Raw genomic sequence first — 13,930 nt, forward strand, 5'->3', positions numbered from 1 at the left:
CGAAGATCGGAGGTTACTGTTTTCACCCTTTTCTGTTTGTTTGTTTGTTTGTTTGTGAACAGTATTACGGAAAAACTCCTTGACGGATTTCGACGAAACTTGGTGGGGGGATTAGGTATGGTCCAAGGATCATGCCATTAGATTTTGGACTTGGTCCAAAATCAAATATGGCCGCTATGGTGGCCATTTTGGAAAAATATTTTAATTTTTTTTTTTTGCATTTCTACATGTTTTAAGTGATTTCCAACCCCCCCTCCCCCCAAAAAAAAAAATTGTTAGAGAGAAAAAAAATTTGCAACTTTTTTTTTCAACAAAATTTAGATTTTTTTTTCATTTCTACATGTTATAAGTGATTTCCAACAAAAAAAACATGCCAAAATTATAATTGCGGCTGATTTTGGAACTTCAGGTGGATATACCCACGTAAAATGAATTTCTGTCTCAAGGAATCTCGCTAGTTATGACTAATGAATTGAGTATGTAAAAGTTAAAAGTAAAAGGGAAAGTTGCAAACTATAACTCTGTGAGCACTGTTGACGACAAATTGAATGAATAGGATATCAGGTTCACTTGAGTGACCTAGCAGTATTGGCGGCGGTGGTTTTGCACTCTGCCGAGTGCTCCCCTCTAGTTCCTACTGTCGTCATGTAGTGCCAGTAGAAAACAATGAAGAAAAGAGAATAATAAAAGAAAGCTACAGCACATCAGATTTATTGGACTAGTCAGACGGACGACGGATTTATCGGACTAGTCTAGACTCTAGAGTTGACAAGTAACTTGTATTAGCATTCACACAATGTATAAGTCAATGCGTAAGAGTCCCGAGGCTATGAGGCCGTGTAATAGGACAGATAAATTTGTCTTTCATAGTTGTGCCAACATATTTTTCCCTGTTCATTTATTACAGCATTTTGGCTAAATGTTGATGAATAGCAAGCCAATGGAAGCAGTACCTTCACTTTAGAATAAACCCATGTATATCGAGTGCAGCCATACCTGGCTTGCATGTATGTGGAATCGTACCTATCCCAGCAGGCTGGTTTCAACGAACAATTCAATAAGCTGAAAAATGTGGGTGCAGGTTTTTCACATTGTTTGATTTTAAAATTATCTCCTTGCGCCTTGAAATGATGTAATCTTAATCTTTGGTATTTTACTTGTATGTCCCTGTAAGTTTATTTTTTTAATGGAAAGGTTCAACAGTCACATTTTATATTTTGTGTACATGGTATAGCCCTTTATTGTGCATACATGTATTGGATTTGACGACGACAAGGTAGTAAAGGGATAAATAATTGCCTCGTGATTGTTGTGCATACACGGCTCAGAAGCAGAATTTCTTTTCCACAAAACAATCACAGGAATTAAGACGATCAGTGAGATAGCAAACACATGTGCACAATGCATTTGTACGTACTTTATACGGCGCGTGACATCTAATCAATCCACTCTGAGCAAGTCGCGTTCTGGAGATGACGTCAACGGTCACGTGACATGCGGTTCGCTGAACTCAACTTTTTTGAGGGGCGGGGCATAGCAAGTTGTGAAAAGCACTGCAAATGTTTGAAATATTGGTCTAATTATCCCATTGTTGATTTAAAAAAAGAAACATGGGTGATTTCTTCACTAGGAAGGTCAAGTTAATATATAACTAAACCAATGTCACCCGCAGGGTGACCCGTATCTTGCCAAAAGGTGACCACGTGTGACTTATTTAAGGTCACACTGAGGTGAACAGTACTGCAATCCACCAGGAGCGACTCCTTGAGGAATATCTGCCTACGATAGATTCCGATGAGAATCGTTCTACAGAGTAACCATGAAAAATATGCTTTTGCCTCATAACGTCACCAAATGACGTCATAATGTCTTAAGCTTGACATATCTAGAAAGCACTCATCGAGGTGTTCAATTTGAGGTACTACACGATATGGTTCCTAAAACTTGAAAATTTGACCTTGGGGTCAAATATGTTTGACCTCAGGCGCTAACCATGAAGGTCAAGGCCAATCGCCACCAAAAATTAATCAGCTGAGCGCCAGACCATGAACTATATTCCCATGAAGTTTGAAGACGATCCGATCAGAATTACTAAAAAAATAAGGGTTTCGTCGACTCCCCTGATTTGCGACAAAGTGACCTTGACCTTTGACCTTGACCTTCAAAATTTTATGCGCTGAAAGGGACCTCCTATAGGCCTCTGATATGCGAAGTTACAAAAATTTCCAATGATAACTGTGCTCTGCAGAGTGATTTATACATGATTACAGACCAAAAAAAAACAAAAAAAAACATGAAGGTCAAGGCCACTCGCCACCAAAAATTAATGAGCTGAGCGCCAGACCATGAACTATATTCCCATGAAGTTTGAAGACGATCCGATCAAAATTACTCAAAAAATAAGGGTTTCGTAGACTCCCTGATTTGCGCCAAAGTGACCTTGACCTTTGACCTTGACCTTCAAAATTATGTGCACTGAAAGGGACCTCTATAGGCCTCTGATATGCGAAGTTACAAAAATTGACGATGATAACTGTGCTCTGCAGAATTTTTTATACGTGATTACAGACAATAAAAAAATAAAAAATAAAAAAAAAACATACAAGCTGACTAACATATCATGCAAAACTTCGTTTTGGCAAGATTTAAAAAAACATACAAGCTGACTAACATATCTTGCAAAAACTTCGTTTTGGCAAGATAATAACCAGAAAATTTTGAATGTCATGGGACTTTTGACCATTTCAATGAAAATGAATCGTTCTTGGAGATAAAAGCACAATTTTGAACAATTGCATGTAAATGTCATCAATTCATCTTACACATTTTTGAAAAACACTTATGGAGATTGTAATTGTTTACGGAGCAGCAAACTTTAGGAAGAGGTTTATTTGGCCATGACTGTTCAGATATCTTCTGCATCAGTGTTCTTTAACTGTTTCTCATATATCTGGAGCTGTTCCCAAAATCCTTCATTTGGACAAACTGCAGGTCTGATGGATTTCAGCTTCTGGGGTGTGGACAAGAGGGATTGTTTTCATCACACACTTTTTACTCATAGCTGCACAGCTGTGAAAGATTAAAAGTGCCATAATCAAAACAAGACAGACATTCATCACAAGAAATAACGCTTCATTGCAAATCTCTACAACCAGATAAAGGTTTTCAAACCATCAGCCAAGAGACTTGGTTACAAAAAAAAAACATCTCGTTCGGTTTAGACCATAATATTTTACAGGGTTCACAATAATCTATCAAATGTCACATTGCAAGAAATATATTTAAGCAAATTCACCTTAAAGCTCAAACTTTAAACAAAAGTTTGGGCTTGTTCTGCTTAGTGCCCGTATCTGAGCTTCGAACTCGTGATGCTGGGACCCTTGGTTAAAATACCATACCCTGTTGATTTGTCCATTGTCTCCGATTATCTTTGCAATCCCTCGAAGAGTAGTACACCGATTTCTCCTCCAGAATGGAGCACATTGCATCCGAATAACTGGTTTTGATTTCACATGGCATAATACCACAAGCTGAGCATCTAACTATGCCACAATGGCACTTGTTCCTCTAAATATGTCTCAAACGGATTTATTACAAAATGATCCAACTGAGCAAATTAAACAAAGGCATGGATTTCACATGCCAACCATTATTATATTCTTATAATAATATGATTTCCCTTACAAGGAACTTCTATGCAGGAGGCCATTAGACCCAAAGCCTGCGCTATTACCAACCAATGCTTGCGAGTCTGTGATCCAACTTTTTACAAGGAAAAAGAAAGAAAGAAAGAAAAAAACTTCCTATTATTGGGGTAAAGATGGAGGGTAGAGTTTTGAAGGATATTGAGAAAAATTAATTTCATTAAATGGAAGGAATGGAGAGATGGAGGATAAGGGAGAACAAGATAATTTGTTTGGGGGGGGGTGAGGAAAGGGATGTCATTCAGGAGAATGATGGATGTGATTTTTTGAAAAAAAATCCACTTTTTGTACATTTCAAGTGCATGACCCAAAAGGATGGCTGTGGAAGGATGGCTCTCGCTCCCTCTCTGTCTGTCTGTCTCTCTTTCTCTCAAGGTACTCTTGTTTGTGACCTATCCACTGGCACTCCTTACGTTCCTGCCGAGTTTAGACTCTGCATTTGATGCTTTACACAATCTCATCTTGAAATCAAAGCAACGCAGCACCTTGTGACTCAACGGTTTGTCTGGTGGGACTGAACATGAGAAACTGGTTCAGAGCCTATCTATGATGCCAACAAGCGAAAGTACATCAGCACATGATGACGCCATTAGGTACCTTTGTATCTCTTGATGCCTGATTTGATCACGTGCGCATTGATTTTGTCGGTCCTCTTCCACCATCTGCTGGGAACACAAATACACTCGCGTGCATTGATCGTTTTACTCGGTAGCTGGAAGCTATTCCAATACCCGACATGGTGGCGGAGACTGTCGCCAAAGCTTTCGTTTCCAGATGGGTTGCGGTGTTTGGTGCCCCATCTATTATCACTTCTGACAGAGGATGGCAATTTGAGTCCACACTTTTTAAAACGTTGACTGAGTTGCTTGGAAGTAAATGCACCAGAACTACTCACCACCATGCTGCAAACGGTCTTGTCAAATGGTTTCATCAACAACCTAAATCCTCGCCCAGAGCACAAGCAGACCCACATCGCTGGATGGAAATCCTGTCGGTAGTGCTTTTGGACATTCATGCCATGGTGAAAGCTGACCTGGGTTGCAGCGCAGGGTCCGAGCAACTATGTGGCCAGACTGCGAAGGACAATGAGTGAGTTACGTCACACCCCCACCAAAGTTCAGCAGTGTTTTACAAAAGTGCAAAAAAGTCTTTTGTCTTGTACTCAAGTTTTTGTACGCGACGACACCATCAAGGGTTCTCTGTAATCTCCATACCAGGGCTCTTTTCAGGTCATTACGAAGAAGGCAAGAAGGACAAGTACTTTATCCTAGATTTTAACAGGAAGTCCAAAACTGTCAGCTTAGACAGACTCAAGGTCGCCTACATGGATAGAGAGTCTGATCCAACTCATCCTACTGCTATAGCAGAACAAACTCCAGCTACATCGACTCCCACTGTTCCCGTGAGTCCACACACACCAGCACCAAGTTAGGCCCAATCGACATTTGCATCAATTACTGCATCAGATGTGAGGAAAAGCTCATTCCAGAAGACATGTCCATTGGCCTCAGATATTTATGCAGGCATTTAATTAGGACTGAAGTCTCGATAATAATCAATCATCTCTCTTTGGTCATCAATCTAGTGCAGTGACTCATTAATTTTTCTTTGCATTTGCTAATAGCAGTAATCATGTCATGAGAAGAAATAAACTTTTCTGAATATTATTGGCCAATCCATGCAGTCCTTTCAGAGAGCCAAAGAACATGCATACACTAAGAGGTCCCAGATAGCTCGTGTTTTGAGCACAATGTATTATTTTCCATCCATCCATCAGGACCATACTCTGTGCAGAGCGTTGGTACTGCTGAAGCAGTCTCCTTGGCTATTGGGAGCAATCGTGGATAGGTCACCACTCCGACACAGGATACCAGCAAACTGGCACTCATTTTGCTAACCGCAGGATGGCAGGCAGAGTCAACCCCACCTGGTATTAATTCAACAGCCGAGTGGGATTTGAACTCTCAGGATTCTGGGATTCCAAGCCCACCACCCGAACCATTAAGCCAACACCAGGAATGTCTTTTCCATGCAAGATGGTATATATGTATGTAGTTTATTTCAAGATTCATACAGCCCGTCAATATTTTATAGTGACGTTTATTCCAAACCACCACAGACATTGAGTGAAGTGGATTTCGTTTGCTTGGCTGAGAAATCCATGACGACAACCAATGAGCATTTTCTTTGTGTTGCATTCGACACCATCTTGAGGCCTCGGCGTCTCGACAAGAAAGGAATCTATCTTTCTTCAGAAACAGTTGGAGAGACGACGCGAAGGATTTTTCATCAACTGGACTTGATTTCAGGCACTTCATTGTGTTTCTTGAGTTTTCTGTTTGTCCTGGTTTAAACACTATTTCAGAACCATTACGTTATAGGAAAAACATCACAACACAGTTGACACCGTTGTTTAACACTAAGCTGAAAGACATTTGGTGGAAGCACAACCCCTTGTGGCATTCTGTGCTTATCACGTCCAACACAGACTAACGGATCGGAGCTGTCTCGAGTTGTTCGTCCTCTTGGTAAGCCACTAGGCCGCAATGATCTTTAGTTAATATAGCTGCTTAAATGAGTCTTTACGCATGAATGATGTATCCCATTGCCTGTCTGATTTTTCTAGCAATCACATTATAATGTGGACTACATGGATTGTTTTTAACTTGTATATTGGGGCCTCATATGTGATTTCTCCCAGTCATAGCTTCAAGTGTGACATGCTATATTGCCCCCGATACCATTATGGCCCAATTGTGACCTTTATTCGACGTATATAATCCCATCCTTAATGGTTGCTGGCATTGTTTAATGCTTGCCTGAGTGAAATTTGGATAAAATTGAATGTACTTGCACATGGGCGGTGTTATAGGCTAAGAGTCGCTCGTCCACACACCTAACGTATAAAATATTTTACAAGTAAACATTATTATAACCATAATTATTGTAATCGGTGTTCGACTGCTAATGACATTCATGATCAGATTTGCCCAAACATCCCTATCCTGCACTGCTTTCCGAAGCTCTGGTTGAGACAGCTTTGTTGCAGCCTTTACCCCATCCATCAGGTATGTACAAAGCTTGCTTCTTCCTTTTCTTCCCCTAATGATACCCAGCATGGTTGACTTCTCCAGACCTTCGTTTTCTGCATGCATGATCTGTCTATCCAAAGTATGGCAGTTTCTGTTTTGGCATCGGTGCTTCTAATGTGCATGGTGGTCTTAGAAAGACTTGCGCCAAGCTTGCCCCGTCCAACCCCACAATAACGGGGGAATAATTGTGGCCGTTAAAGACGAAGAATAATGTTTACACACCACCATCCACATGGTATGCACATACACGTGACCCTACCCAGAGTCCTTCCTGTGTCCCCAAAGTATTGCCCTGGCAAACCTGAACACCGAACGGAGTAAATGACCAATGCACATTCATTCTGTTTCACTATGTGCTTAACTGTTGCGAGAAGCTGACAAATTGTGACTTGGGGTTGAATTGCCAGCTCACCGTCAGCTGCTCATTCCACCCACCAAATATGCTCCAACACAGCAGGAAAATAGGGCAACAGACAAACAACCAGGCCGTTCTTGGCAGTACTTGTTCTAGTCGTTGTTGGTGTTTGAAGGAGGCCAGTTGCAGTGAGGATGTGAGGACAGAGTAGTGTAAGTGGAGGAGTGTTTCTGGGGTAGTACATGATCTCAACATTCTTGTTAGGAGAAGGGGAAATATTTATTTACAATTTTTAATAAGACCAATTGTTTTGTATCGAGAGGAGGCTGGGTTTTGAGAAAGGCAGAGGATAGAGATGTGGATGCTCAGAAGAATGTTGAGGATCTCTGAGGAAAGGCAGAAGAATGAGGACATCAGAAGGTCGGCAGGAGAATTTATTATTAGCAGAAAAGCGTGCGAGACACGTCTGCGTTGGTTGGGGCATCTGCTCAGAAGAGAAGATTGGGGTGTCATCAGGCAAATCTTTGACATGGATGCAGTTGGCAGAAGAAAAATTGGCAGACCAAAAAAAAAGGTGGAATGATGTTGTGGAATAGGACAGGAAAGAAGTTGGGTGCAGAAGGAAGACGTTTTGGGTAGAGGGGTGTGGAGAGGAAAAGCTCGTGTGGCAGACCTCACAAGAGACCTTTCTACACTCGAGCATGGAACCCAGGGCGGCTGCAAAATATTTTTCATCCCCGAGTTTACGCCCGTATCATTTTGCATTTGGTCAGCGCTATCCATTTTGTTCGCCCTGGGACTAACTCACCGCGGTTGACCACGGATATTTTAGACTTGAAGGATTCAACCCGGGGTGAGAGATCACTGTGCGTGTGTGCGTGCACTTGATAGGCTGACCGTACAGGATGCTAAGGGTTACAAAGGCCAGAAACCGAGCTGTGAGGCTGTTTGGGCACAAATTGATAATAAAATAAATAACATTGCATATATTTTAGTTCCGAGGGGTAGGATGAGCTACAAAATTACACATGTAAAAGTGAAAAGGGAACAATGCAGAATTAAAAGTGACAGCAAACTCATGCTTTCATGTTTACCTTTGTAGTCTGAATCATGTGATGTGAATTATGGATGACTCACCACTACCGCTTGCAGCTACCCGGGCAAACTCAAACCCCCTTTCATGCACACTATACTTTTGGCCCCTGGCGAGTGTTTTGCCGTGTCTTGAAAAATTTCACTCCTGGTTTGGAGCAGGGTTGAGTTTGCTCCAGAGTGATACCAGTCTCGGGGGTGACACCGGGGTGAAAACAGCAATTGTAAAAGCTCGAGTACCTTCACCACCGAATCGTCCCAGTGTAACCCCTGATATTTCATCCAGTGTGAAAACACTGAAGGTGGTGGAATTAAATGGGACTATTATGGTAATGGTAGTAGACCGTTGATTTGTGTTATCTCCTCCTGTCCTTATAGGTTGTGTACTGAGTGATGCCTCCTGAAGACATTCTCCCACTTGTGAAACCGATTTCAGATACATCTGTATGAATCTGTGATTCTTTTCCACAGCGGACCAAAATAAAAATGTGGAAAGAATATCGAGCTCGTAGTTCCACATCCGGCAGATGGCAGACACATCTCACGGAGAAGAGTTGACAAAATGGCACAGGACAGCTTCTGCTTAAAAAAAAAAACAAGAAAAGAAGTTAAATAGAGATAATTCGGAGACTCTTGGAAACAAATTTCGGAAATTATAATTTTGCAATTGTCCTCACCGTTGTAGATGAAAAGCCTGAACCATGCACCATAAAATTTTATAATAATTAATAATTTACACCAAAGCATTAATGTAAATCATGGTTAATAAGTTGCACAAAAGTTTCCAATTTCAAAAAAATGAGTAATTAATGATTCTGCTTTAAGTTTCTCATTCTTAGTAATCCTTTCTCTTTCCACGGGTTCGCTGATGGAATCACGGCGACATGCAATCCCTTATGCCAGACTTGGTGGTACAATGGTTGGAGCATCCGCTCCGAGTCTGGGAGGTCGGTGGTTCAAACCTCGATCGAGTCATGCCAAAGACTTGAAAAAAAGAAAAAGAAAAAAAAAGTACCTAACACTTCCTTGCTTGACGATCAGCATTTAAAAGAATATGAGCACAGACATCCCCTGCATGTTGGCAATCATGGGGAGTGTGGTGAGAAATGTGGTGTCATTGTTGTGGCATCGCTTGTACCCAGAGTGACTCTCGTGGGAAGTGATGGCATTTCCTCCAAGCTCAGTGGTTGTGTTTGTCTCGTCCAACAGTTGTGTGTGTTTGTTTTGTTTTGTACTGTGAACCTTAGATCATGTATAAAAATAAAAAAATGAAAAAAAATAAAGTGTGTAAAGCACCCTGGTGATGTGTCTGTCCCATTGTTTTCATCCCCACTCCTGCACCCACACATCCCCAACAGTGAATTAGTCAGATTCAATTGTTATATGGTAGATGTAGTACAATTTGATGGGCCAAATGGCCTCCTCCTGCATCCAAGTTCCTCATGTACATCCTTGATTCACTATTCCAACTTTACCACATTTACAGTATGTTTGATAACTACTTGCCATGATTGGTGTATCTAGTGATATCCAAACAGACTGGTCTTTCAAGTGCTTTCCTTAAAAATTGGGTAATTATTTATAAAACAGCATGTTTGTATCCTTGGTATGAACATGTACAGTATACAAAGTAATACTGTTCATGGAACTGGATTGCCAAACGTCATAACTCTCAAAATGCAATTGAAATTAAAAGCCTCCAAAGGTGAGGCATATATTTCACATCTTGATATCGCACCTGTAATGCATCAGACAACGAAAGGTCTTCATAGTGCATTAGGTATGCTAGGCACACTGATGCCGACCTACTGCGAGCATTCTTACAGTACACCAGAGTGCATCCACCACGCCGGTACTCATCCTCAATGGCTTCGACACACGGAGTCAGATGTTCAAGAAGCGGTTCATGGGGAAGATCACTCAGGGATACCCGAATGCATCGGATGCCCGGCAGGAGCACTTTGGGGAAAGGCTGTTGGCGTGTTATATTGAGCAGCAAGGTGATGGCCTCCTCGTGAAGGTCTGCTTGGCATGCCAGACGAGCCGTTCCGATGCACAACCCGTCACACACGTACAGAACTCGCTGCATCCCACACACTGCCACAGCAAACAGCATCTTTATGACCTCTGGAGAGTGTAATCATGTCATGGCGTCTATTGCTTTTTTCTTATGTCAATTTGATATAGTCAGATTGCCCATCTGTGGGGCAGGAGAATGGAGTGTGTGTGTGTGTGTGTGTGTGTGTGTGTGTGTGTGTGTGTGTGTGTGTGTGTGTGTGTGTGTGTGTGTGTGTGTGTGTGTGTGTGTGTGTGCACGCGTGCGCACATGTGCTGTGCATGTGTCTGGGCCATAACTTTTTTTTTACAATTTGAGCTTTTGTCATCGAATTTTCAACAAACCTTTTATTATGAGAATATGAAGAAAGTATTGAATAATTGGATCAAAATTTGAAAGGACAAAGTCATAGTAACTGTAAATAGCCTTCATTAGCCCAGTCTCAGCAATTTAAGCCCAAGACTGCAGGGTTTTTTTTTTGCCTCGGATACGAGTTCCAGGAATTTGGTTGTGAGAGGGGAACTGATTCCATGGGCCCTCCCTGTGAACTGTTTATTTTTCAGCAGGGAAAACGATCAAGTGTTCAGGGCTACTTCGGTAACTTCGATTTTTGATAACCTTAAAGTTTGAAAAAGAATATTGTTTTGACAAAATACTTTAGAGTTCTTCACCGACACATGACTGAATACATTCTGCTCTCCCCTTCCCCCTCCACTCTTCCTCCCCTCTCCTCCTCTCCACATGACTGAATATATTATCCTCCCTTCCTTTCTCCCTCCCCCCTCCAATTTCACTCCCCTCTCCCCTTCCCCTTTCTTCCCTACCACTTTCTCCCCCACCACTCAACCTTCCCTCTCCCTCCTCTGTCCCTACCCTCATTGGTCCTCCACTCTAGCCTCACCCTTCCACTCCACTCCTCTCAACGCGGAAATAGAGGTGGATCTTTTTGACTCGTATCAAATTGAGTTCACCCATAATGTCCATCTCTGAAGATTAGGTAACCACAAAGTGAAAATGTAACCGCAGAGCAACAGTGATAACGGTGCATAACCTTAATGATAGCGTTGCATAATTATCATGATAATGATACATACCGATGATGATAATGATACATGATGATCGCATGTCAAGCACAAGTGTCTGCTTTTTTTGCAATCACTTCAATTTTTTTACAACTTATTTATTTACCATCTGAGCTTTTGTCATCAAATCTACCACAAACCTTTATTATGTGATTATGGAGAGCTCAAATTAATAAAAAAACGAAAAGAAAAAGATGTCGTGCAGTGCACGATACTTGCAAAATCCATCAAACAAATTTGAACTCAAAAGTAATTGATAGTTGAATTCAATGACCTGATTTGCAACCCCTCTTCTAATTTCAAGTCTATCGGATGAAAATTGACAATTTTAGAAATTCGGCCTATGTTGACCTTTTGGCCTGTGTTGACCTCAAAAGTAATTGGTAGTTGAATTCAATGACCTGATTTGCAACCCCTCTTCAAATTTCAAGTCTATCGGATGAAACTTGACAATTTTAGAAATTCGGCCTATGTTGACCTTTTGGCCTGTGTTGACATTTTGACCTCAAGCAACAGGCTTCTTCTTTTTGAGAAACTCTACCATGTGGTGAAGTTTCTTGAAGATCGGTTTAAAATTGTGACCTGTATGCGAGTGACGGACAGATGGAAAAACAGACAAACAGACAAATAACAAGAAAATGACGTCGTGCAGAGCACGATACTTGCAAAATCCACCCTCCTCTCCAAAGGTTACCATGGATACATCAAATTGTCCATTTCATTAAGATTAAAATTGACACTCTTGATCAAAGCTCAGGTCAATCGGATGAAAATTGATTATTTTTCAGATTTAAATTGATGATTTTAGAAGTTTGACCTTGAGTTGACCTTTGACCTTATGACCTAAAAAAAAAAGAGTGTTTCAAAATTCATTGATGCACTATGCAATTGCAACTTAATTTTCAGGTTAACCAGATAAAAATTGATGATTTTTCAGATAAAAATTGATGACTTTCGAAGTTTGTCCTTGAGTTGACCATTGACGTCAAAAAGTTGGTTTCCCAATTCAGTAATGCAATATCTAAGTCTTGTTCAAATTTCAAGTCAATCGGATGAAAAATGACGATTTTAGAAATTCGACCTCAAAATCAATCGGCTTCTCAGTTAAGACTACTATACCTCCACAACTTGGTAAAGTTTCGTGCAGATCGGTTTTAATTTGTGACCTGTAGGCGATTGACAGACAAACAGACAGACAGAATAACAAAATGGACTGACCAATATATTTGAAAAATCTTCGATTATGCAAGTAATGAGCAAATATTTGATTTTAGATGATTTTAGAAGTTTGACTCGAGAATTTGGATTTGAGAATTTTACCCTCGCCAGAGGAAAGGGTATTGCATTTGAGTCCATTTCAGTCGATTTTGTTACTTGGCGAAAATTTTTCACCAAGTACGTATGTTGGTCTATCGTGTTTGTCTGTCTGTCTGTCTGTCTGTTTGTCTGTTTGTTTGTCACACGATTTCTGTCCACAGTTTTCAAACAATCGTTCTGAAATATTCATTGTGTGTAGATGGCCAAGCACAGCAACGCTTAATTTTGGTGAAGATCCGAATCCGGATGCGGATCTGAATATTTTTTAATTGATTCTTCACCATTGAGAGATGGGGCCAAAAATGATATATAGCGCAATATCTCAAAAGGTTATGGATGAATTCACACGAAACTTGGTGGACAGGTTGGGAGTGCCACGTGGAAGAATTGATTCAATTTTGGTGAAAATCTGAATCCAGATCTTGATTGGATTATTATTTAATTTTTAACTGATTCTTCACCGTTGAGAGATCGGGCTACAAATGATATTGCGTGATATCTCAAAAAGTTATGGATGGATTCTGCAGAAACTTTGTGGACAGGTTGGGTGTGAGAAAAGGACCAATTGATTCGATTTTGGTGAAGATCTGAATCTGGATTCGAGGATTTTTGAAGTGATTCTTCACCTTTAAGAAATAGGGCCAAAAGTGATATGTAGCACTGGACAATTTGATGTAACCATGGCAACCTTTGGAGAGGGGGTGGATTTTGCAAGTATCGTGCTTTGCACTCCGTCTTTTTCTTGTTTGTTTGTTTGTCTGCACAAAACTTTGGTGTTTTTCTCCGCAACCACTTGTCAGATTGACACAAAATTTTCACCATAGGAACGGTTACTCATGTGGAATGTTGTAATGACAATTGTGACGTCATAGATCATGTGATGTTCCAGACATGTTGGAAAAACGGAAAAAAAATTGACCTCAGTTTCTCTGTAACCGCACCAAGGAAAAAATTGTAACTTGGCACATGGCAAGTACTCCTCCTGGGGAATAAACATGATTTTTTTTTTAATACGTTCAAAAATATTCTTCTCTGAAATTGCTGAACAGATTGAGGCGAAACTTTACATGTATGACTGCCTATCCATGAGGAACAAAACATTCACACATATGATGTCATGGGTCACATGGCTTGGCAGCCATATTGGAATGAAGAAAAATATTAAATCATATTTTCTCTGGAATCGCTTAATCAATCGATGTGAAATGTCACATTATGATCGAGCACTGATG

At 40.7% G+C, this 13,930-nt stretch overlaps 1 protein-coding gene and 1 long non-coding RNA gene across 3 annotated transcripts in view; one reads left to right on the forward strand and one right to left on the reverse strand.

Moving 5' to 3' along the window:
• Positions 1 to 672: 672 nt before the first annotated feature.
• LOC147016989 (dual specificity phosphatase 28-like) overlaps positions 673 to 13,930 on the reverse strand; it is a 48,839-nt gene continuing 35,581 nt past the window's right edge. The window contains exons 2-3 of one of the 2 annotated variants that reach the window (XM_085846313.1): positions 9,982 to 10,340; positions 673 to 3,010 (exon numbers count right to left, since the gene is read on the reverse strand). In XM_085846313.1, the coding sequence (XP_085702439.1) occupies positions 2,906 to 3,010; positions 9,982 to 10,340 (464 nt within the window). In that variant the 3' untranslated portion in view covers positions 673 to 2,905. Of the gene's footprint in view, positions 3,011 to 6,765; positions 8,823 to 9,981; positions 10,341 to 13,930 lie in introns of those variants that run through there. The other variant, XM_085846310.1, reaches the window with a different exon arrangement.
• Positions 6,042 to 8,846, forward strand: LOC147016990 (uncharacterized). Its single transcript, XR_015049299.1, has 3 exons — positions 6,042 to 6,232; positions 6,689 to 6,772; positions 8,715 to 8,846. It is a non-coding gene; the product is annotated as an uncharacterized LOC147016990 (long non-coding RNA).

The sequence above is a fragment of the Eptatretus burgeri genome, chromosome 11 (assembly GCF_056783735.1).
Source record: "Eptatretus burgeri isolate ZD-2024b chromosome 11, Ebu_testis_v1, whole genome shotgun sequence".
Lineage (NCBI taxonomy): Eukaryota > Metazoa > Chordata > Myxini > Myxiniformes > Myxinidae > Eptatretus > Eptatretus burgeri.